Below are 24,282 nucleotides of genomic sequence, written 5' to 3'. Positions count from 1 at the left end.
GAAACAATCTTACTATTCGTGTTAACAGTTTATTATTTTGCCAACATTTAAACAGGTTGATATTTATGAGCTTTAAGTCCCACTTGAAGACAAACCAACATTTATTATTGTCTAACATTGTCCTGAAACTTTAATAGTTGTTAAAAATTGCTAACTGTGTCTCGCGGCTTGGACTGCGTTCGTTCCACTTATAAAGCTCATAGTGTGATGACGTTTCTCTATTATTTTACGGAGGGACTATCCAACATAAAAAAAAATTCAAGCCAGTCTGATTCGCAAACACCAAACAATCTTTGAATGCTATAGAAAGTAAAACGTATGCCTATCTCAGACCGGGCAGCAGTTTTCCCGTGTGGTTAAGACTGTTATTATTATAACACGTTCATTAGTAACGTTGCGTGCGGTCACTACGTGACGCTTTCCGAATCATGCGTTTGACCCAAATACAAATGTTAAAAACTTCGTTGATAACCGTTTTCGTTCTTGTAATAAGAAATAAGGTTATAGTCTGAGTGATTTTGTTATTGCGTACTTACAAATAACTCAACTATAAACTTATTAAAAGTCTGTAGTCGATATTAAAAAACACGTGGAAAGTTTGACGAATTAAGCTACTGAAATTTTTCTATTCATTGGGGCCAGCCGTTTCAGGTCAACAAAAAATAAGACGAAAATAACAAAATGCTCTTAAAACTTGTCATCAATGAGTCACAATAGAAAGTATAAGTAAAACTCCAGTCGCTAGTTTCATTATTTATTGCTTCGTTTTATATTGTAAACAATTCGTTGAATTATTTCTTAATCACCTACTTGGCCGTAGAAATATACATGGGCTTAAAAATTAAAACAAAAAAATAATACCAATGCAAATACAGAATAGTCAAACATCAACAGATAATATAAATATATCTCCAAAACAAGAAAATTGATTACAGGTGTGCGGTGTCCGCGAGACTCGACACCTACTCCGAAATAATAAAAAACAAATTACAGTTTGAGAGGCGAAGAAATCTCGGCGAACAGCTCACACCACTAAAATTTACATTTCAAGTTCAATAATTTAAATACTGCTTTCATTTTATTGTCAAATTTTTAAAATACATCAATTAACATCACTACTATATAATTTATTTTTTATTTTACAAATATTGTATATATGTATAGTTTTAAAAATAATATGTTAGCAACATAGCAACCAACTAGTGTTTAACTTAATCAGATCAAAATTATAGTAAACTATAAAACTTAATAAGTTGAACTGTTATTTTTGTGCAATGCGGGTTTTTGTAAACAAATTATTATATGGTAACTATTTCTCCAAAACCATCTCGAATCCTTCAGAATATTATCAAATCAATAGAAAAGAGTTCGCTCGCAGTTCACTACCAAATAGATTGAATAAATTAGATATGGAAATCAAAAGATATAAAAACCATCAAGAGATATGGCTGACGATACAAACAATACCATCTATAATGATTTTAAAGTATGACATTCAAATGATCTTGCTGTTTATAATACCTGGTCTGTTTGTATATAAAAGTAATTAAAATATATCTTTATGAGTTTTTAATGAAATCTGTTCCCAATACTAGCAACTGTAACTTTGAGCGAACCCCCACGCCAACAATTAAGAGTTAATTTTAACTGCAATTAAAACTAACCCACCAGTCCAAAAACCAGTAACTGCGACCTTATAACATCATGTCAGATAAAGAATATCTTCTAAAAAAATGCCGTAAGGCTTGTTAACTAAAAGCTTGAAGCGGGAATAAAAAAACTGCAAAAAGCTATTTATGCATGTAGTATGAGGGGTGAAACGCAGTCCATAGTCAATATTATAAAATCACTCCTTCAGAATATTTAAGCTGATTGGAAAAGCATAAGGCCTTGCTGAAGTCATTTTAAAATATGGCATACAAAGGCTCTTCCACACCTCACAGAACATACGCAATCTAACTGCATGAAACAAAGTTATATCAAAATGTCTGTACAAAAAACTTAAACTAATAAAATGTGCTGAAAATTATAAAAAGAAACGTATCTGTGTCAATAAGCCTCATCACACGTTAATATCAATGAGATCGCTATACATCGCGTTACAAACACTGGAGTAATCAGCTGTTATAAAATAAAAATCGCAATATGTTCAAAACAAAAGTCCACGATGACGCTTTCGCTAGAAAGCTGCATTTTACATCCATTGCGGTATTTCCAAGTGCCATAAAAGTTGTTGGTGCCGATTGTTGTCGAAACACCGCAACAGATAGTGAAATTACTTGCTCAGTATAAGATATATGCGGTAAATACCCGGACGCAGGAATTGTCGAGTATAACATAAAGTCATAGGCCAATTCGATTTAGACGCTTTCGACTAACAAACACCTCAGTTGAGTTCATAAAATCATTTGGCACCTTAATAGGTCTTACATTAAAAATATGATTAAATAATACTATATTGCTAACGCCAGATTTCACCTCGCTTCCTAAATAATAATTATAATTAAACCCAGCTTTAGCGAGCGCCATTTGATCCGTCCAGTTTAGCGCCATTAAGAATATTTTAAAACATACATTTGTTTCAAATTGATTAACATCAATAAGGTGATTTGATTTGACATGAAAAGAAATAGATTAAAAACTCACAATACGTAAGGCAAGGAACAAAAATAGAAAAAATGTAAACAATAAAAATACTCATAGACCACCGAAATACTGAAATCGGGTATTAGCATACAGTACAAAGTATATTTATACAACATATGATATAGTAAACAATATGTATACTCTCTATAGGAGATAATATGTACATATAAATGGAAACTATAAAGAAATAACATGTGTTCAGAAGACGGCTTCGTTACAATACAAACTACGTTATAAGTAGCACTACAGTCTTAGAAAGTCGTTCGAACATGACTCTGTGGGAAAAAATAAACCATTTCACGAATTATTTGTATCTTCCAATAGCTTTGACTAGACTTTAAGCTTATTAGATATTCTGAAAAAGAGTTAAGTCGACACGAAAATAATAAGCCTAAAATATAGTTTAAATAATTCTGATAATTAAAAGCTTGTAATGATATAGTGGCAATTATTTTAAAACAAATAAGTTTTCACATTATAATTCGCGAAATTGTTTAAATTTCATCACAAGAATAATAATAAGTAAAGTACTATGATGGGGAGGAAAAATATATAATTGTGTGTAACTTTATGGTCAGTCTAAAAATATACATAAAGTGAAATTAACAAGCATTTTTCTGCAAAACTACCACTTTAGTAGAAAATTGCTTTTCAATCACGCTTGCTCTGAAATTAAAATGGTTATGTTGCCATATACCGCACCTGTGTTACGTTTGTGACCATCGCAACTAATGTTATTTTGAATAAACTGTTTTTTTTAATTCACGTCTATTTAGTACAACCCCATAAATAAAGTATGTATATTCTCTACAATTGGGACATTGAAATCACTTTAACTTTACTAACTAGTTCATGCATATAATGACTATATAAAAGTCTATATATTTAGCTAACACTAGTGTGTATAAACATTTATTATAAACAACAAAATGTCGCTATACCGTCACTAAGTGATCCCTACGGTACTACATTTTATCTTACTACATCAACTGTTAACATCTCAACTTCAGTTTCTTTTAAATATGTTTTAAATATTAACACACGTTGTTGTCTATAGAATATCAATAACGCGTTTTTTAAGAGCAAATTCGATCGAACGATCAAGTACTAATCAGATTTTATATTGTTATTTTTCTTTAATTTAAATACTCTAAGCAGCTCAACTTTCACAATTGCTCACTAGTTCACAAATAATTCACGAAATTTCGATTATTTAGTATTTAAAGCTAGACGTTTTCCATGCTTACTCAAGTTCTAGATGTAATTAAACTTTTTGAAACTATAAGACATTATTAACAGTTGACTAGTACGATATCAGAACATGCACATACTCTGGCCCACTAGTTAAACACATCTATCAAGATGTCTACGTCGTACTATAAGTACCTAGATTGAAACAGTCCTGATTTACTAATTTTAATACAATGTAAGATATTTCACTAAAGTCCTATAATCAAACTTTTTCTATTTTTTTTATTTATTCTTTATACTTTTCGCTTGAAAATTCTTGATAGATATTCCAAAAAGAATGGCCCAAATTACCCTAGTTTTTGTTTTAATGGTGCGTAGATTACAGGCCGAAATTATTCATATCATGTGCATTAAGTTCCGTAGTCAAAAAAGTGATGATATTAATTTGCCTTATAAATATGATGTATATTTTATTTATAAGTATAATAAAACCTGTTAATAAAGTGATCGGTTCATTTCGCATCGGCTGCTTTGTCAAAAATAAAGATAGTATGGTATTGACCGCTAGATAGCGCATACCAGGAAGCGAAAGTCATTTTTGTGCCATAAAAGATTGTGAATTTGAAATAAAACATTTCATAATATTCAAAATTGCTTGCTGAAGCGACATGAACCGACCGACAATTAATATTATTGCACACATACGTATATATATTTGTGTATGTTTAGTAAATGTGAAGTATTAATACGTTTGTAAAGTTGTATAACGCTTCCACCTAGCACCGAAACCTTGGATTTCAGTTTATCTTTAGACCAATTATGAACACTTGTGTTTTTATAAGAATAAGTAAAGTCAGTTTTCAGACTGGTGATGATAAAACAAACCTTGTAAATATACATAAAGTATAGTAGTAAGTGAAAATTTTTTAACAGTAATTAAAAAAAACAAGGAGTAATAGAAGATTATTGTTATAAAAATTTCACCGACCTGAAAACTAACTTGTTGAAATCATAAAGCACCAAAAATAAATAGATAGCATAAACAACCTTCAGTTTCTATCATCGATAAATATAGATAAATCGATTAAAATCGATACTTTGTATCTTATTATATTTGTCGATACTAAAAACTGCCGGTCATCGAATGATATGTAAAAAGAAACAAATTAAAAAATCACCATTAGAAAACGTTGGCTAGTACAAAATGACGATTGTGACGCATCAACACAGTTAACGGTCAGAAGCCGTATCTCAGTAGGACTTCCAGAGACCTTTTATTGCTTTCAGTTTAGGAGACTTCTTAGTCGCCTCAAACTCTTGCTTGAAACTCGTAATGAACTTATCACGCAAGCTAAGCCGTGGCGTTGACGGCTTCAGCAAAAACTTCTTTAAATCGTTTGTGAAACTCTTGGCAGTGTAGTTCGGTTCGTCCTTAATCGATTCATCATTACTCGACTCTAGAAACGATACGGACTTGTTTGATTGTATAGAGTTTTTGCGCTCGCGAGAATTTCTGGGTGTTGATTTGGAGCGAGATGTGGACCGAGGTTGACTGTAGCTCTTCGACACCATCGAGTAGAGGTCGTCGTCGATGGAGTCGAGGGTGTCGGTGGAGCGGTTGCAGACCCTGCAGCACAGCTGGCAGTGCTCCTTGTCGCTGTGGTACCTACCGTTGCAGTACACGTAGTTCTCTTTCAATCGCGAACTCCTCGGCACCTTGGACTTGTCCTTGGCCGCCTTGTCCTTGTAGTCGGCGCGGTCGTTCCGGCGCGAGCGCTTGCGGCGGCACTTGGGGCAGTTGTTGCGGGCGATGCGGCGCAGCTCCTTGAGGAACTCGTAGTCGATCTCGAAGTACTTGGCGTCGGGCTCGGAGTAGTAGCGCACGTCGGAGTCGGTGGAGTCGCTGCGCGGCGGGCGGCGCGGGGGCTGCGCCTCGCGCCCCGGGTCCGAGTAGTAGGAGGCGGGGCGCGCGGCGGGGGCGCGCGGGGCGCGGGGGGCGCGCGGCCGGTGCGCGCAGAAGGTCACGGCCTTGCGGCGGGCGCGCGGGCGCGGCGCGGGCGGCAGGGGTCAGGCCTGCACGGACGGCACCCACAGCGTCTTGTTCTGCTCGTCCTCTACGGCCGCCTTGATCTGCGTGCACGTGTACGCGATGTTCACGCCCGCCGGGATCTCAGCTAATCAACAATTTTTGTGTTACTTTTTCCAAACTTGCTAAGAATAATATTTCAAAAACTAATGTCATATATGTTACGTACCTGATATATAATTTCTATATTCATTCTCGACCTTCAGTCCGTGCTCATACATCTCCTTGGCGGCTTTAGCGGAAACCTTTTCCGCATGCCTCGTGTCTTTAACTTCTTTGATTTGTTTAAAAGACTTGAACTTAATAAATAAGACTATCGGGTAGATCTGTTGTTTGTGCAACTTCTCTATCGTGGCTACGCTTATGTCTAGGATGCAGTGGATGCCCTGAAGTGAGAAAAAGGAATATGAAACATACCATTTTTGCCTACGGTCTTGTATAACTAATTTTAACATGCACATGTGTGGAGTGAGATTCAATCACTTATGACAGCGATAGGATTATTATCATTCATTATTATTATGCAATTAAGCCTCATATTAGACGGTAGTCCATTGGCATCATACTTCAACTAAGTAAAATGATGCTTTCAATCCTTTTCATACCAATTGCGAGTAAGGTATTCTTGTTTCGATGCATTCTGAATATTGGATGAGCTAATGCATGGTCAAGTGATGACGTGTGCGATGATGATGGGTACCTTCCCGGCGAGCTGCTGCACGGCGTGCAGCGGGATGCAGTGCAGCGTGTCGGGGTCGGGCCCGCGGCGCGGCTCCAGGTGCGTGCCGCGGCGCAGCGCGGGCGCGGCGCCCGCCAGCGGCAGCGCGGCGCCGCGCGCCAGCCCGAACACGTGCGGCCAGTCCGCCGCCAGCCGCGCGCCCACCGCGCCCGCCAGCGGGCCCAGCACCACCACCGGCCGCTGCGTGCCGTCTGCCGGGAACACGGTGGGTCAATATCGTATGGGGAACAAAACCCGCCTACATCCTTGCAGACTACACAAATTGCAGTTAAGATTCGTGACGAGGATGACGACGTTGATCGTAATATCATGCATTGTAATGTATATTTTATAACTATGTATTCAAACACAATGTAAAAATTGTTCATGAATAAATATTTGAATTTTATCACATTGTTAACAACGTGTCAACTTAAGATACGTGTGAACCTCCACACATAAATTTCATCAAAAAACAACTCACGATGCAGTCTCTCGACCCTCTGATAAGACAACACAGGCACATCATCCGCCAGAGTACCGCTATCGCTCCAGCATCCCAGCTCTGTGTTAGAGAAGGAAGCTAGTTCTTTACTGTCGCGGTGCTTCTTGCGTCTGAAGAACGAACGCCGAGCAGTGGTTGACGCTCGCCTTTGAGCGTCGCCTTCTAATGTGCCCATTGAGCGTCGGAGGATTTCTTCTACCCTGTAATAGAAAAAATATTTTAATATTTCTTAGATTGATATTTTTTTACTAGGAATTAAATAACAAAACGACAACTTACTTGAATTTACTAGGAATCGTTCCCCAATGCCGTTTCGCGCCTTTACAGTCTAGCTGCCAGGCCCTCCACAGTCCGGGCGAGCCGTTGAACAGTGTATTATCGACGAACAACACTTCGTCCTTGCGGAACCACAGCGAGTACTCGTCGATGGTGTCCATGCCGATGGACGTGATCTTGGCGCAGCGGTCGAACCCGGCGCGGATGTAGAACGCGTCGCCAGGCTTGTCCTTTATCTCGTGATACTGTTGTAGGTCGTGACGGACGAGGACACTCACCTGGATATCATAAAGATATTTAAAATTATAACTGTTTTTACCACTAGAGTTTAAAGCCAGAATACTTAAATGCAACTAATATCAGTTCTTTCTCAAACGCCTATCGCGCCCGTATTCAACAATAACACCGTCAGAAAAATCACAAGTTTGACGTCATGCGCCCTATGTCACTGTCGAGAAGAATGATAAAAACAGCATGACACCTCTTTCTCGAAAACGGGCCATATATTGGTATACCTTGCCCCTTAGGGTAAGAAAAGATTAAACAGCTATTTAAAATAAAGTCAACTATGTAATGTGGTGTCTCTCACCTTATCTGCCGGCTTGGCTAACTCCAGCGCGGCCTGCTCAGCGGTTGCCCTCCTTAAGTCTACATTGTTATATTCCAGTATCTGGTCTCCAGTCCTCAAACCAGCGTTATATGCAGGGGACTCGATCTGGACACTGTGCACGAATATCCCGACAGCGTTCCCACCGACCAAGCTTATGCCAAGATCGGAACAATTCCTCATCTCTATGAGAAGAAACCTCGGCAGGTCTTTGCTGTTTTGAGATTGGCGTAGAGTAGCTACCTCCGTAGATGGTGCCTCTAATCTTATTGATTGCTGAGGCCCTGGAGAATTTCTAGGTGTCGGTGAACCTGACAGAGAAACTTCTTCGTCGTGAGAACTCTCCCCGGAGGAGGAGCTCCCCGGCACCTCCACTTCATCCTTATATTTCTCAGGGCTGTATTGCACGAGCATAGTTATCGAGTTCCCGATCTGTCGCAGAACTCGAGCAGCAAGCGTGTAGGTTGCAGAGCGCATATTAATCCCGCACACTTCTAAAAGTTGGTCTCCTACTTGTAGACCGACTTGACTGGCAAGAGAATTGTCGTTCACCGTCGAAACGAACACACCCCCGCTGCTTGGTGGACAGTATATCTGAATCCCAAGCGGCTGCTGGCTCTTATCTATGTGTACCCTTCTTAACTCCCCCGGTAACGGTTTGTTCCACCCCAAACCACAGTATTCAGGCATAGAATTCCTAGTTTTGTGCGTCAGTTGCTTCGCCCCTCGTCCAGGTGATAATACTTCGACATGAAATGTCGGCATTGGAGAATTCCTCTCGGAGCTTCTCTCTATAGATCCTGTACTAAGTTTTCCTGCTGAGTTTTTTGACGTGACGCTCGGGTTAGAGGGGATCCGAAACCTCTGGTTTTCTTTCTTACGAGGAAACGTTCCACCTTCGTATGTATGGTGGTAGTCTCCGGCTCGATTCGTTCGTGGTACTGGTTGTAAGTCTGACATATTGTGTGTGTGGGAGGTGAACGAATGCATGTCATAGCTTGTACCGATACTTTCCCCCGACTGACTTTGCGGGATATTTGTTGGACTCGCCAAATGCGGGTACCTGCTTGACGTGTGCGGATTCGAGTTCACGAAAGGGCCTCTGTAATATTGAGACGCTTGAAGCCGCGACTGTGACGGCAACGTCCCTGTCATGGGAAAATTTGCGTTGCTGTTCAAACTGTCAGGCCCGAAACTATCACTGTCCGAGAGATACTTGTTCACGGTTTTTGGCGATGAAGATTTTTTATTCGAATAATATTGATCTAATAAGTCTTTTCCTGGGTGATTTTTTATTGAATGATCAAGAGAACTAGGGGACTTTCTAGTTACAAAATCGAGAGAGCTGGGGCCCTTGTTCACCATAAAGTCTAAGGAGTGAGGGCTTTTAGTTCTGTTGCGAGTGACCGGCTGGTAGTCCAGCGAGTCATCAGAAGGGTTCAGTACTAAACTCAGTCTATTCGGTGTGACGTCATGCTCGGAGTAGTCACTGATGGACATTTTATCCTTCTCGAGTGTCCGAATCTTTTCGAAGTTCATACTATTTGGGGAGGCGAAAGGGTTGTGTATGGCTAAAGGGGCCGGCTTCGGAAAGTGCTCGATAGCTGGCGATGATTCTATGGATTTGTAGACTGAGTGCCTCGCCGGGGTGGTGACCTGCGTGAGTGGCGCGTGGCCGAGGGGGATGGGGTTCGAGTTTCGATTGGTGTTGGACCTCTGCGGCTCTGGCGGTAGTTTAGTAGGCGGACTGAGCAGGATGGACAGCGGCGGCCGCTCCTTCCTGGAGCGCGGCTGGACGATAGTTCCAGTTGAGTTCTCTTCTAGAATAAAGTTAGCTCTCGCTTTGGGCCACGTTCCACCGTTTTTGGCGTCACTATGGGACTCTTTATTCTTTCTTCTTGAACGCTTTAGTACACTACTGGTTTCTTTGACTGCAAATAAATAATTATAAATTAATAAAATTGATTACACAGCATATTTTCATTAACGTAATTCGATCGATTTTTGGCCTGCTCCTAAATAATAAGACTCCCTTGCCCAGCAGTGGGGCATTTAAAAGCTGCCATTGTTGCTATACAACAGTGTACTTACTTGTTTTACCATGATAACTATCGATGACAGAGTCCAGCTCCGCGATTGCATCAGATTCCGGCACCTGGAAAAATGTGTAAGTAAATAAAGATATAGGTATATGTTGTTATCTTCTGGACTCTTTTTCTGTGTACTTCATCAAACTTACGAGTCATTAATATGAAGACAAACTCTTTTACTTTAAAGACAAGTCAATGAATCAGTTTCAATGATAAGCAAAAAACCAAAACAACTCAAAAACATGTTCAAAGTCTAACATTAAAAATGACACAAAATTATCACTATATCCGCTGATTTATCAACAATAACAACACATCAAAACCACTGACCTTCACCAAAAAATAAAATCAATAATTACGTACTTTATTTTGTTTATCCTTCGACTTGCTGCGTCCGGTGACGGCGTCGAACGTCCCCCTGATCACGTCCCAAGCCCCTGCGAACATCAATGGACGCTATCTTATCGAGAAACTTATCTAATCGTATCGATTGATACGTCAAGTGTGTAGTTTGTTTTCTTTGAGTGTAATGTCAATGGATTACGCTGATAATGTTTACATAAACGTGAATGTTGTTGTAAAGTTTTATGGTGCTTAGAGAAAAATACAATTCTATGAATTAGTATACGTTATTAGAGTAGACTTTTCGGTTATTACCACAATATACATATGAAATTTGAGAAAACAAAAAATTACATATTAATATAGAAAATAGGTTACAAGCATAGAAATCTAAATAACAAGGTAATAGAAATGGCATACACCGCGGCGATCTATCGAAACGCATGTCGCCGGTGGGCGGGGCTTCAACACATTCACAGCAAATAACTACGCAATCACGCAAACATTAACATCGAGAAGACCAAGCAAACAACACTAGGCCGTACATCTAATGCAATAAGATTGACTTTGTCGTTGTATGGATTCACTAACTCACACAGTCATTGCTTTTTTTGCATTAGTTGTAGTGATTACGTAAACTACACTAGGGATTGACTACGGATCCGAAATATAATGAAAGACGAAATTATGAGTGACAATGTTTTTTGTTGTATTCTTCTATGGATTACATTATAATATGTACCTACTTACAAAAAAAAAAATTCGCTAATTGTCGGTTGACAAAAAAAATATTATTAGGAAATACTTGGTACCTAGGTAGGTTTGGTTTATACGGTGACTTTTTAGTCGTCTTACAAAAGCAGCCCAGTTCATGTATCGAATGACTAGTAAAGGTTCATAATAAAAAAATAAGTATTTATGAGATTTGGATAAATTTAAATTGCAATTTTTATTCAATGCTATGCTATAGCGCATGGCGTACTTTTTGAAACATTCAGTTGCGAGCGCGGTCCGAGCCGTAAAAATGGAGAGGGGCGCGGGCGGCGGCGGGCGGCAAGTTATCAAGCATGCAACTAATTTCATAGTGTATATTCGGCCTAAGTTATAGGGTACCAATTTCGTTTACCCGTTGTAGTCATTTACTTGTCTTTTGTATTTATTTGCATCCTGCGGGATTCTGAAATAAAAATATATTCAATAATATGTTCACAAAAACAAACGACTATTAAAATTGTTACTTTTCGTATACAATGTTCATTTTGGATAATTTGTCCGCACTTAACCACATCACTATTTCCGACAGTTTTGTGCGGCCGTACCACTACAAATACGATCGCATTGATAAATATTATTTTTCGTTATACATTTCTCTTTTTACAACGGTGCATTTCTGTAAGTCTCTTACTGCAGAGGCAATGATTAGTAAAGAATGAAATTGTTGCAGGATGGTGCGATATAAATATGGTTTATAATGAAGGTTATGTTTTGAACTTTAATTTTGCAATAACATCAATATTACTGCAATAATTTACTTACCGATAAAATGTTATCTATTTATTTATGTTATTACACGATGCAGATGAATTTCCAGCCTGAGAAACGCCGCAAAACACCATTTTTAGTGGTTCTTGCTGTGACGACGTTCCGCGAGCGACTGAGCGTAAGTTCGCGCGCTGGTGTCGTCCAAGACACCAGTGTGGCGACAAGGTCACGCGGCGTTGGCACTTCTATTACCTTGTTATTTAGATTTCTATGGTTACAAGTAATCTAAGATCTATGTCTTGCGACGACGAGAGAAATGGATGGGATGCCTTGGCCTATTTTTGGGGTGGTATAGGATGTATACGAAAATTATAATAAAAGTAAACATAATAAACGAACCTCTTTCCTGCGGTATCTTCCCCTGACTCCCCGCCGCAACGTGATAGACGTACCTTCTGTCGAAGTCGGGAATACCATGGTCTATGTGCACCTACAAATATAAACAATACTTTAAAAAACCGTTTGAATTTTAATAAATATTAATAAATAGTTTTTAAATCTACCACTAGGCAATTCAATTTACGTATTCCGTCCCGGTTTAACCAAATGATATTTTGACTGATCAAAGTAACGTGAGTTAAAACAACGAAATGCAACTTTCGTCAATTTCATATTTACTCTAACATAAAGTAAGCAATTGTCACAATCAAAAACCCTCTCATTCCTTCCCCCCCCCCCCCCAACAGACTTTTTTTTGGCTAGTATAAAGCAAGTTTTAAGTGTCACCTTATTATCAGACGGGGGCTGCACGAACTGGCACCAGGTCTCGTCGGTCTGCGAGCATATGTTCACCATCTTGTTGTCGGAGAACGACTGGTCGTACATGGACATCGACATCCTGGTAGGAAAGAAGTTTGGCTTAAGTTTAATTGCTGAAATGTGGAATGGCATTTCTTTTACGTAGGTCACATTGTAAAAATCTCAGACGCCTTGACTACAACCTGTATTGATAGCAAGCACTGTTTAACTTTGCCGAGTCACCTTTCACAGAAGCATTGAAATAAAAAAAAACTCTTGGCACTTTTCGAATCAGCCAAATTAACCACTAATAAATAATCACTTACTACAAACCAAAAATGCACATGTAATGAAATCTTGATAGAATTCGATGATTAAATAGCCTTTGTTACCTAGTAGCTAAGTCATCAGATGTAAAGGCGTTTTTCACACTACCTATAAGCTCTAAGAGGACAAGAAATAGCGTAAATACAGCGTAATGGAGAGGCAGAATTCATATGGAATAGTTACCTGTCCAGGATATTATTACAGCAGTTGTAGAGTGGCCTCAGCAAAGTGAGTGTGACGGCCTCGTACTGGCACTCGTTGAGTAACGCCATCGCGTCCGACACGCTCTTCACGCCCTCTAGCGATACATTGTTGATCTGCACAACATATTGAAAGTTAAAGCTCGTTACTGTTCTCAGTATTTATGATAAAGACATTTGTTCATTTAAAGTCAAGAATATAATACTCACGCTAACAACTCGGTCGCCGACGTACAAGTTGCCTTCTTTAGCGGCAGCACTGCCGTTCGCTATTTTGCTTATGAAAATACCTGTTGAGAAATTGTCATTTTTAGAAGTTTTAAATTATTTACCGTGTAAAGCGGTAAATAATAATTTATGTCATGCATTTTATCATACTTAAAATTTAATATCATCCACTTGAAGTAACAGAGATGATTAAAAGATAAAGAATTGAGTTTCCTTCAATTTTTTTGGGCTAATTGATTAAACTTTTAGAATAAGTGGGGGCAAAAATTAATGAAACAGTTTCCATGATCGGGTTGGGTTTCTATCGGGGATCTTTCGAAATAGATTAAAAGAACCAACAGAATTACTTTATTTACATTATTCATAAAGAAAGCATTCTTCAGACGATAAAGTCTGTGCCTTAGCATGTGTCGTCATGCGGCAGGGTGTGTGTGAACTGACACTCACACACCCACACACTACAGGGCCCCGCTGTAGTGTGTGTACTGACCGTGCTGCAGCGCGAGGCCGCGCGCGCCGGGCAGGCGCAGGCGCAGGCGGCGCGCGCGCGCCCTCTGCAGGCGCAGCGCGGCCGGCGCCCTCGCCAGCGCGCCCCGCAGCGCCGCCGCGGCCGCTCCCGCGCTGCCCCACACGCACACGCCGCACGCCTCCGTCACGCGGTCGCACACCCTGAGACAGACACACAACAATAAGAGTGATGAGCTGACCGGCTTATAACCGACACTATAAATATAGTGTCAGTTATACCACAGGCAATATTCTATACCACCGCACAAAAATGACTCCATACCACAGTAAACGTATCTATACAGTATGGAACCTACGAAGAAAACGGTCAAAACGGCACACTCGCTTTCCGGGCACTACTTTCTCGTTATGGAAGAGCTTTTTAAGGTTAATAAGGGTTTAGAAGCCGGTAGTGATATCAAAAACGAAATGAACCACAATACGATTTTCACACAACAATAGACAAAAAGTTTCCCCTAAGGCTGCCTACACACTAGCGTTTGTCCAGCGTAGACGTTTTCTCTGCAGTTTATTAAACGCTGCGCCAGCGCGGCGCAGACGTCACACAATTTCGTTGTCGTGTCAGTATTATCCTGAACAAAATTAATTCCGACGAGGAAACACTCTTTATTGCTTTGCTTTAAAAAGAAAAATAAAGCAGAAAAAAAAAATAAAATAAAAGAATACGGGAGATTCCATTATTGGGTGCACGGTCAAATGAAAGTGGTTATTTTGTGCTTTATTCTAAACACATAAAAATTATTCAAATTATTTTTATTCTTACTTTCGAATGGCGAAACCCATATTTGACGAATTGTTACAAAAAAATACAAAGTGATACCTAGTCGGGTCATAAGTTCTGTCAAAACCATTTTGTTTAAATTTTTGAATTGTGCCCAGATAAACCTCGATTAATTAAAAAAAAATAACATTCGCGCCTGTTAAATATAAAAATAAATCTTATTTTTATTTATTTTCAAATATGGAATGGTAGAAGAAAAAAGACAGAGTCGCGGTTATCGCGTTGCACCGGTGTGATTACGCGCCAAAACAGATTTTCGACTGACTAAAAAAGTTGAAAATAACACTACGGTTATTTACTTGTCGCACTATCAAACGATTCACTGAAGATTCAAGCTTCGAAGATCGCAAAAGGAGCGGCCGACCTCGCACAGTTCGGACGCCAGCGGTTATCAAAGCAGTGAAGGTGCGAATTCGAAGAAATCCCGTGCATAAACAAAAAATCTTAGCTCTTCAGGTGGGGTTAAGCAGAACGAAGGTCAAAAGAGTGTTAAATAAAGACCTGGGACTACAAGCTCATCGTAAGGAAACCGGTCATTATTTTAAAGAGCGTTTGAAAAAAAATACGTCTTAGAAGATCCCGTGTTTTGTTTCGGCGGTACGCGGAAAAAAATACCGCGAAATCTTGTTTGGTTGAAGAAAGTTACAACAAACAAAATGATACGGTGTATGCCCACAATAGTGAAAAAACAAGCACGCGTATCCCGAGAGTCCAACGAGGGCATTATCCTTCATCACTCTAGTTTGGCTAGGAGTCTCATATTCAGGCTTAACGGAAGTGCTGTTTTGTGAAAAATGTGTGAAAACCAGTGCCGTGGTTTATCAAAATACCGTCCTAATTAATATAGTAGAAACTCTTTCTCAAACAATGTTCAAAAACAGACATTGGATATTCCAACAGGACCAGCTAATGTTGCAGCCTAATTCAAACTATAAGTAACTAAACTAACTTCCTAAAAGGAAATATCATAAACATTACAAGTGACAACCCTACCACCTCAATGGGGTGTAATGTATTTATTTTGACAATTTGGCTTAGTTTCCATACTGTTCTACATTTATACTGTGGCCGTACTGCAGAGTTATACGAGCCCTGCCATTTTCAAATAGTAAGTCATTTAAGTGCAGCGCAGACGACAGACTTTTTGTGCGATCGTGTCTGCGGCGCTCAAAATTTTCACAGACTCAACGCACACGACACACATCTTCGATAATTCTGTCGACAGAGCTGTAAAGATGTAGACGCTATGAAAATCGTGCTGAGATCGCGAAGTTTCGTTCGTATCGTCACATCGACCTCTGGCGCTATAAGCGCGTGCGTTACGTCCACCCCTAGCAAATGCAGGTTGCCGACCAAAGTGTGCGTGGTCTGCGTGAGCGCGCGTTGAAGCAAACGTTCCATTTATTCACACACTTATTGTGCGGAGCGGCGCGGCGCGGTCCGGTCTGCCCGAATCACATGGACTTTATTTGCGCCGGACTTTTTGCGCGTTGTGTGCGTTACTGCGTATAATTGCATAGGTTCTATTTTCACACACTAAAAAGTGCGTCATGGATAGTCAGTCGTCTGCGCTACACCTTAGGGATAAAATAGCAGACTACTATTATTTAAGTTTTGAAACAGATGTATTATATCCATATGCCTAGTCTGCCGTTCTTAAATTAAATAATGCAGACATTTTGGTAAATCTACGGATTTTATCCGATGATATTATGAAAAGTTAAGTAATCCAGTCACAAAAACTGCAAAAGGGTTTAAAAAAACAATTTAAAATCGTACCAAAATATGTAACAAATTGGTTTTTGACTTTGTCCTTATAACCCGAAAATATCTAAGAATAACCTACAACCTTCATAGTGTAAGTGAACAGTAGACTTACTTAATCTTCCCATCAGCGATGGACCCCTTCTTAACGGCCGTGACGTATATGCTGCAGTCGTTAGGGTAGTAGGGCTCCTCCCGGCCGCCGGCCAGCTCGAAGCCCAGCTCACCGTCCTTGTCTAGACCAGAGAGCTCCACATCGATGATCTCCCATTCAAAGTCCTGTTGTAAAAAATATATTTTATATGAATGACCACGCCCACCGTCAACGCGCCCCAGAAGTACCTGCGGGAGTAGGGGCAGCTCAGATCAGAGACATACCCTAATACTGATGTTATAAACTAGAAAGTTTGGGCGTGTGTATGTATCGTTTTGCAATTAAACGCTTGGATATGGAAACACCACAGGAAACTAGTCGAGTAAAAAAACCTCATTCAGGCGAGGCGATTTATATCGAGCGTGTTGCAATACATTGTGTCGCAGCGTAGCTCTTCAATCAAAAGTGATCTTATCGATGGTAATGTATCGTAACTGGCCCATTTGTCGCTTCGTCTAATTTAGCCTTACGAAACTATATAATCAAAAAAGTTACACAAAACAGTATGAGTTCAAAGCAATAAGACCCTTATTACGTATCCCTAAGCTCCACATTCCCGTACCTGCACATCGGCGTCGACAGCGGAGTCCCGCGAGTGCGCGTGTCGGCGGCAGTCCTTCCTGTCGTCGTCCTCCACCATGGTGGAGCGTTTCTCTTTATTCTCAGACTTCTTGTTGCCATGGCGACGGACGTCCGCCAGCTCGCCGACCATTTGATCTCGTTCCTGAAACAAACGCATATGTGTGAAGAGATAGATATGCATATATTATGCTTAGAGGCATTTCAGTGTCGTATCGGGATCTTCCTCAATTTTCGAATACTCCTTACCTTTCTCAGTCGATTGCAGAGTGCCTTAACACTCTCTCGCTCTTGCAACAATTTATCTCTTTCTGAGAAAGCCCAGTCTCTTCGACGCTTCGATACCTGCAACCAAAACGCGAAATTGTATCGTCCACTTTCGTATGCCTTTTATAAAAAATCTGACAAAATCCACGGTAGACAGCGTAAGAATACGCTGTCTAGTAAAGGATCAGAGAGAATGAAACGCAACAGTCTAGATGTAACGTCAAATACGCTACATTTAGACCGTTCTAAGGTCCCTTTATCAATGAGAACACACCTCAGCCTCCCGCTGCGCGTCATTAAGCTCTGCCTGCTGGCGGTCGATCTGCTTGCGCAGTCGCTCCAGCTCCTGGTTGGCTTGCTCCAGGTTGTCCACGCGCTCCTTGTCCACCGCGTCCACAACCATGCCCACTAGACCTGCAGCAATTATTCACAATATTATAAACGAACGAGATTTACTAAACTAGTAATTAAACAAGACCAAGATAGGTTTGTTACCTTGCAACTTATCCAATGACGGGTCATTGGCGTGTTGTCCGTTCAGAAATCCGTCATTGCCAACACCACTTGCTAATCCCAAGTGATGGTACGCCGAGTTGTCTTGTCTGCGAAAAAGGACATACTATAAAATATCTCTTCTAGTGCTAGGTGAGAAATATATTATCATTTTATTTTCGTGTCATTCATACCTGGATTTTCCTAGTGTGGATGTGTTCTGCGGCGTCTTGAGATCGGTGCACTCTTTGATCGCTCGGTCTCTGTCGACGAGCGCCGACTCGATCTCGCGACGTAAGCTCTCCGCCTAGATTTTATAATAAAAAGTTTTAATACATGCTGACTAAGTCAATATTAATTTTCAAAGCACGAAAGAAGCATCGTGTCTATACAAAAAAAGTTACAGTTCCTCTTTCACCTATGGTTTTTAATAGTTTTTATCTACTTGCATCTCACGTAAATCGTCTTTTCCTTCATAAGCGGCGCAAAGTTATAGCAGCTAAACTCTAAATAGATGCCATAGAGGGAATATTCGCCTTCCTCCCTCCCACTCTTACAATATGAGGTGAGAGTTACCTGTAAGGCAGTGGCCCTCTGTTCCTCACGCGAGGCCTGCAGAGCGGACTCCAGCGCGGCGACACGCTTCAGCGCGGCTTGCAGGTCGTCCGACAACTTCTCCATCTCTTTATGGACAGTGTCCCTAGAGGGGAAAAAGATGTTTACAATATTTGATTTTAATATCTTAAAATGTTTTTAAGTACAGGCAACTAAATTTCAGTGGTTCCTTTGGCAAAAAAAACGGTACCCTAAAGTTAGGTTATATTTTTGTATATGAGATTCCTAAGATGTCATTCATATACACAAATTAGTCGAAATATAGAGAGGAACTAATGTGTGATGTTTTCAAGTATGAATCTTCACCGAGTTAATGCCAGTACTAAGAACTTCTAAAGCAGGACAGCGAGTACAGCAGAAGCGAGACAGCGCGCGGCACTACTGGTAGTCCTCGGTCCCTCAGTGGCTCGCGCAGCTGTGTCCGTACCTCTCGCTCATGATGAGCGTGTACTCGGCCATGGCGGCGTTCCTCTCGTCGGTGAGGCGCTTGATGTCGGCCCGCTCGCGCGCGCCGCCCTCCCACTGCCGCACCACGTGCGCCACTTGCTGCTTCAGGGCGTTGCGCTCGCGGATCTGAACGTATGGGTGCTATTTAGTCATTGAAGCACATAGGTTTGCAACTTGAGGGCAGAAATAGAAAGCAAAAATTCAGCACATAGGTTATACGATCAACTTTTGATAGATTAAGATCATGGTCAGTGATGATCATATCGTTTTTCTTAGAAAAGATTTCATTGTATCATTTTTTATGTCGTCAAACGATACTTACAACAGCATTTCTCTCTTGCGTCAAGTCGTGGCATTGTGTTTTCAGTCTGCTGTTCTCTTCTTGAACGATTCGTAGCTTCTCTAGAGTTGTGTTGTGGTTTTCTATTAGGTCATCATACCTGTATAGAAAAAATATCATTAGTTTGTACTCTAACTTAGTATAGAGGTAATTTTATTTGGGTTAGGTCGAGGTTCCTAACCTTTTTTGAAAACAGTCGAGTTCTTCTTTAAGTGCTTCGTATTTTCTGAGTGTGTGGACGAGGGCGTCGGAACTGCCCTCGGGGTTACTGGTCTGTTGAAGATGTTGTACCTCGCGCTCCAAGCTACGAACAAAATGAATATTAAATTAACGCTACTAAAATTGGAGTACGAATAGAAAATGTAAATCACGAATTAATTCTTCCATTCGGCCTTGACTTTTGTTAAATTTCCTTCTCGGACGGCTGACAGAACAAACGCGGAGGAGTCAAAGAACGAAAGGGTTATATATCCTTACCGCTGGTTATCGTTGAGTAGGTCGCTGTACTTGCCACGGAGGCTGCTCGCCTCCTGCGCCGACACCTCCAGCTGGTTCATAGCTGCTCTGTGTTGTCCGCGGAAGTATTCCAACTCCTGAGACAATATGATAAGTTCTATTTTAATCTTTGTTCCCGTTTTGTTTAATTGTGTAATGCTAGGCTTCGTTAATTTCAATCATTGGGTAGAACTTACACTCAGAAGATACTGTATTTAATAAGCTTATTTCATTAATTCTACACTTACAATTTATTTAAATTCCTTAGTCTTTAGTTAAAAGCCAAGCGGCAACTTATTTGGTCATCACTGCTTTTTTAAAGGAGCCCTACATGTATGCTTGGTTGATGTAAAATCACTTGAGCCTATGGGCAGATGTGTATTTGTTTTGTGTGTATCTCACCTTCATAACATGTTCGCACCTCCGCGATGTCTCAGTGTGCTGCCGCCGCAACTGGTTGAGATCGTGTAACGCCTTCTCGCATTGCTGCTTCAAGCTCTCATTGGTCTGCTTGGTGATGACGTCATACTGCAGCGGCTCGTACGGCCCGCTCATCACGTGCGCGCCGTGCGACTTCACCGTGTAGTTCTGCTTCTCATAGCACTGGTTCGAGCTCAGGACTTCATACTCGATGGGGATCGGGATCGTCGGCAATTGTGCTGTGTTGTGCCGCTCTGTGCTCACGTAATTGTGGGATATGGATTCTGGAACAAATATATATCACTTTTAAATTTTATGACTCAACATTATCAACAACTCAGTCTACTGCTAGGTTAATAATTATTGTTTTAAATACTTAAAAATGGAACCTGTACATATTGAATAAAATGTATTCATTACTATCACAGTTTTTTGACCCATTGCTGGGTTCATGGCTCCCCCAAATTTTTGTCACTTGTACTTTGTAACATTCCTATTCTTTAAATATAAACTTTTTGTGAAACTTGATGGCTTCTTTTCGTTTGATGCTATCATATTTTTTGTATACCTATAGTACTCAAATCAAGAATAATAATTGTAATACTTGATATGCTAATAAGATAATGAATTATTAATAAACTTATCTAAATTACACTTATCTGTGTAACTACACGAGAAATGTCAAAATAACTCTAATCATTCATGGATTAACAATATTATATCTCACCATTACTGCCATTACTCTCTAGAGATGACGTCCCAGATGCCATAATATATCTGCAAATGATAACAAAAATAAATTATTATTTTAGGGCTTATTTTTCAACACATCAGAGGCCTATGGGTGGTTTAAAACTCTGACATCAGGTTGTACTTCAACATGGGGTTGGACTACAACTTGATTTTAGAGTTTCAGAGAAAGGAAGAAGTGGCTTATAAACACCGGCACATCTCATCATTTTAAAAGCAAGGGCTGGTATGCTGACAGCCTGATACTTGGACATTTTATATCTATTGTAATAACTAATCCGTTATTCATACACCTTCAAACAGCAGATAATAAGTGATCTGTAGGAATCTTGACTGAAGAAGCTGACTATATGTATAGTAGCCAAGGTACAGGGCTGCTTCAATTGGTTTCAGAAGTTCACATAACAATGTGGTACAATCCATTTGTTTATCAGCTTTCACAATATTGTGTAATAATTGAATGTAAAGGAAATAAGCAACTCCAGACAGATGAACAAATGATTAAGAGATATAAAATGTTATGCTCACAATGAATCACAATATTTATCTATTTTCTTTATATAAGAAATTGATTTTGAGATAATCTGGTATCTAAACTGAGATATGCCATTAAAATCCACAAGTGATCTAATGAGATATTCAATGTATATTCCTTTCTCAAATTGCATAGAAACTAGCTATATTAAAAAAGAGGTACAAAATTATAAATACGGATCAATAGAGCAATATCAGAAGATAGAGATAAAATAATCCAATAAGAAGTTTGATTATCCTACTCTATCTTATCACAGTTTTCTTAGACCTCTTGTTATCAATCTGTGATGGTTTACCTTGAAAGAGACTTGTTGATAAACAAGGATAGGATTGGATTGTTGCTTTATGGGTGTGTAAAAGTAGTCTATAGGGGAAACAATAAACAAAAGCATTTTTCTCTTTTAAAGTGCATTCACACTGTTACCTAATACTATGGGATATAGATCATTATGCATGGCTTGCAGTGAGAAAATAAGATCTATAGATTTAGGTTGTGATGATTGAAAATTGATGTTATTATATGCATAGGGAAGCTACAGTTCTATTAAAATTCCAAAGGTTAAGCAAAAATTATTGGATAATGAGACAATTAGAATGGGGATGATGACTGGGTATAAAAAGAAAAAATCTCATTAGTCCCTCAGTTAGATAATTGAAAAGGTATGAGACACGTATTTTTTCCTTTTCCAGAAAAACTAGAATTGACAAAGATTAACTGCTTTAAAGTTTAGGAGAGGGGGCTTGTGACGTAATGATAGAGTAAAATTTATACCCAATCGTGACATCACACTTAAGTTTCATTCACTGTAATTTGGTCAATTTAAGTTTGCGGGACAAATTAAAAAATAGTATCCATTATTATACAACAATCTACAAGACGGACACTGCAAAAAAAATTGTCACCATCCCTATTAGACAATATGATAATGGTCACATCACATGCATAGGATTTATTTACTACAGCATCTGAAGATGAAGATGAACTATCAGTTGTAAAAAAAAATAAAGAATATATATAGTATTTAAAATAATTGAACCATTGTTACCAATCTTTTGAAGTTAAACGATTGTTGTACCTAATAATTTTCCTCAGTTATTTCAGTACAAAAGCATTAAAAAACAATCTTTAATATGGTTAACTGCATAGTGCAATACACAATTAGCTTACATGATGTGTGAAGCAATATATAGACGGATGAAAAAACAATACTTTAATACAGCAAAGGCCATATAAAGTGGATACATTACAAATGTAAAACAGATATAGTTGAGAATACCTGTTTATGTTTATTGTAACCAATTCTATTATCCCCATTTAATAATATTTCAAATGCTTATTTAAATTACCAATCTAATTGAATAGACATGCTTTAATATAGACATGATTTTTTAATATAGATGAATGCAAACTGTGAAAATAGAACTATTCTATAACAAACCCTAACTCTAAAATCCTTGAGGTCTAATACAAAGTACATTCTTACTAATTTTGTGGATAATTTATTCCATGATAGTTTACTATAACCATATTAGCCATTTTTATTCCATTTCCACAAAATGGGTAAGTCAATGTACACATCAATCATTTCCCATGAATGAAAATAGTACAAGAGGAAATCAACAATAGTCAATAATAAAATGTTGTTTGATCATTTAATTAGTTTAATTCATTATTAGTGGTACACTAACTTCCTGTTTTGTTTTGTATATACTTTGCATTACAACCACTGAGGCAGTTTTTATCTAATAAAGCTTGTTGATGGTGACATTCACTTTTTCTCTAGTTATTCATGCTATTATTAGATGTGTCCCTGGGTTCTCACTACAATAAGAGTCAGGCAAAAAAAGTAATTACCTTATTGATTAAAAATTAACATCCATTGTTCCACTTCACTGTTTAACTTTGGGACCTGTCAATAAGAAAAATATTATGTTTAACACATAAAAGTGATTATACTCATAACATGTATTGTCTAGTAAACGAGATTACTGTAAAATTAGAATATTTAGTGGGGTCAATCCACTTGACATATTTTCTACGCTCTAATGACTATTACAAAACTGCACCGCAAAGCGGGGACTACTGTGATTGCATACGACAAATGAAACATGAAACACCTTCACATCGGACAATTATCGACTAACAGCACACAGACACGGTCTATCAAAGTCGGTGCACTCCCAAATCACTTATCAAACACGGCAAGCGCAACAAAAAACTCTCCTTTCGCTATGAATATGGTTTTCACGGCGACAGAATTGTCTACGAACTTATTTCACAATGTAAACATATTGAGTATTACCAAAGCGGGTCATAATCAACGAAACGCGTCCCGAAACACTAGAATTTGAGTAAAACAAAAGCAATAATAACTTGAACAAGAAAGATAACACGTATTATCGTCACTAATTTGCCAACATTTCTCGTTTCTATACCTTTTTTAGCAAGGCAAATGAATGAATGAATGACGGACGTCGGACATATTGAACCAGTGTCATCAAGAACAATCGGATACTCATCAAAATTTAGCTTAAATTGACTTAACCTTTATTCATTATTTTAGTGATACAAGGTTAATGAATTTCATAAAAATAAATAGCAATTGCGATATTTTTAAAT

At 39.1% G+C, this 24,282-nt stretch overlaps 1 protein-coding gene across 3 annotated transcripts; it reads right to left on the bottom strand.

The window, feature by feature from the left end:
* Positions 1 to 5,845: 5,845 nt before the first annotated feature.
* On the bottom strand, positions 5,846 to 24,169 carry LOC113497825 (disks large homolog 5). 3 transcript variants are annotated; one of them, XM_026877586.1, is made up of 28 exons: positions 24,099 to 24,169; positions 23,518 to 23,572; positions 21,106 to 21,155; positions 20,361 to 20,662; positions 19,941 to 20,056; positions 19,645 to 19,767; positions 19,446 to 19,563; positions 19,104 to 19,249; positions 18,638 to 18,761; positions 18,256 to 18,368; positions 18,065 to 18,171; positions 17,844 to 17,983; positions 17,552 to 17,647; positions 17,286 to 17,447; positions 16,685 to 16,848; positions 13,987 to 14,165; positions 13,479 to 13,558; positions 13,252 to 13,385; positions 12,730 to 12,841; positions 12,343 to 12,433; positions 10,483 to 10,556; positions 10,121 to 10,184; positions 8,012 to 9,960; positions 7,426 to 7,700; positions 7,126 to 7,346; positions 6,624 to 6,853; positions 6,093 to 6,309; positions 5,846 to 6,011 (listed from the first exon to the last, which is right to left on the bottom strand). In XM_026877586.1, exons 3-28 carry the CDS (start codon positions 21,146 to 21,148, stop codon positions 5,905 to 5,907), a joined length of 5,487 nt encoding a protein of 1,828 aa, XP_026733387.1. In that variant the 5' UTR covers positions 21,149 to 21,155; positions 23,518 to 23,572; positions 24,099 to 24,169; the 3' UTR covers positions 5,846 to 5,904. The 3 variants fall into 3 exon arrangements, with proteins under 3 accessions (XP_026733387.1, XP_026733386.1, XP_026733388.1); XM_026877585.1 differs by having other exon boundaries at positions 23,966 to 24,166; XM_026877587.1 differs by lacking the exon at positions 24,099 to 24,169 and adding an exon at positions 23,781 to 23,959.
* Between the last annotated feature and the right edge of the window lie 113 nt (positions 24,170 to 24,282).

This window comes from Trichoplusia ni, chromosome 9 (genome assembly GCF_003590095.1).
Source record: "Trichoplusia ni isolate ovarian cell line Hi5 chromosome 9, tn1, whole genome shotgun sequence".
NCBI lineage: Eukaryota > Metazoa > Arthropoda > Insecta > Lepidoptera > Noctuidae > Trichoplusia > Trichoplusia ni.
Note: the sequence above shows the minus strand (reverse complement) of the source record. Positions and strands in the feature narration are given on the sequence as shown.

Excerpts from the sequence above, each read along its gene's own strand:
- LOC113497825 (XM_026877586.1), bottom strand. The coding sequence starts at position 21,148 with ATGGCATCTGGGACGTCATCTCTAGAGAGTAATGGCAGTAATG. Across the intron at positions 17,984-18,064 it reads GTCATTGGATAAGTTGCAAG|GTCTAGTGGGCATGGTTGTG; the intron begins GTAACAAACCTA and ends TAATTGCTGCAG. Across the intron at positions 9,961-10,120 it reads TAGTTATCATGGTAAAACAA|TCAAAGAAACCAGTAGTGTA; the intron begins GTAAGTACACTG and ends ATTTATTTGCAG.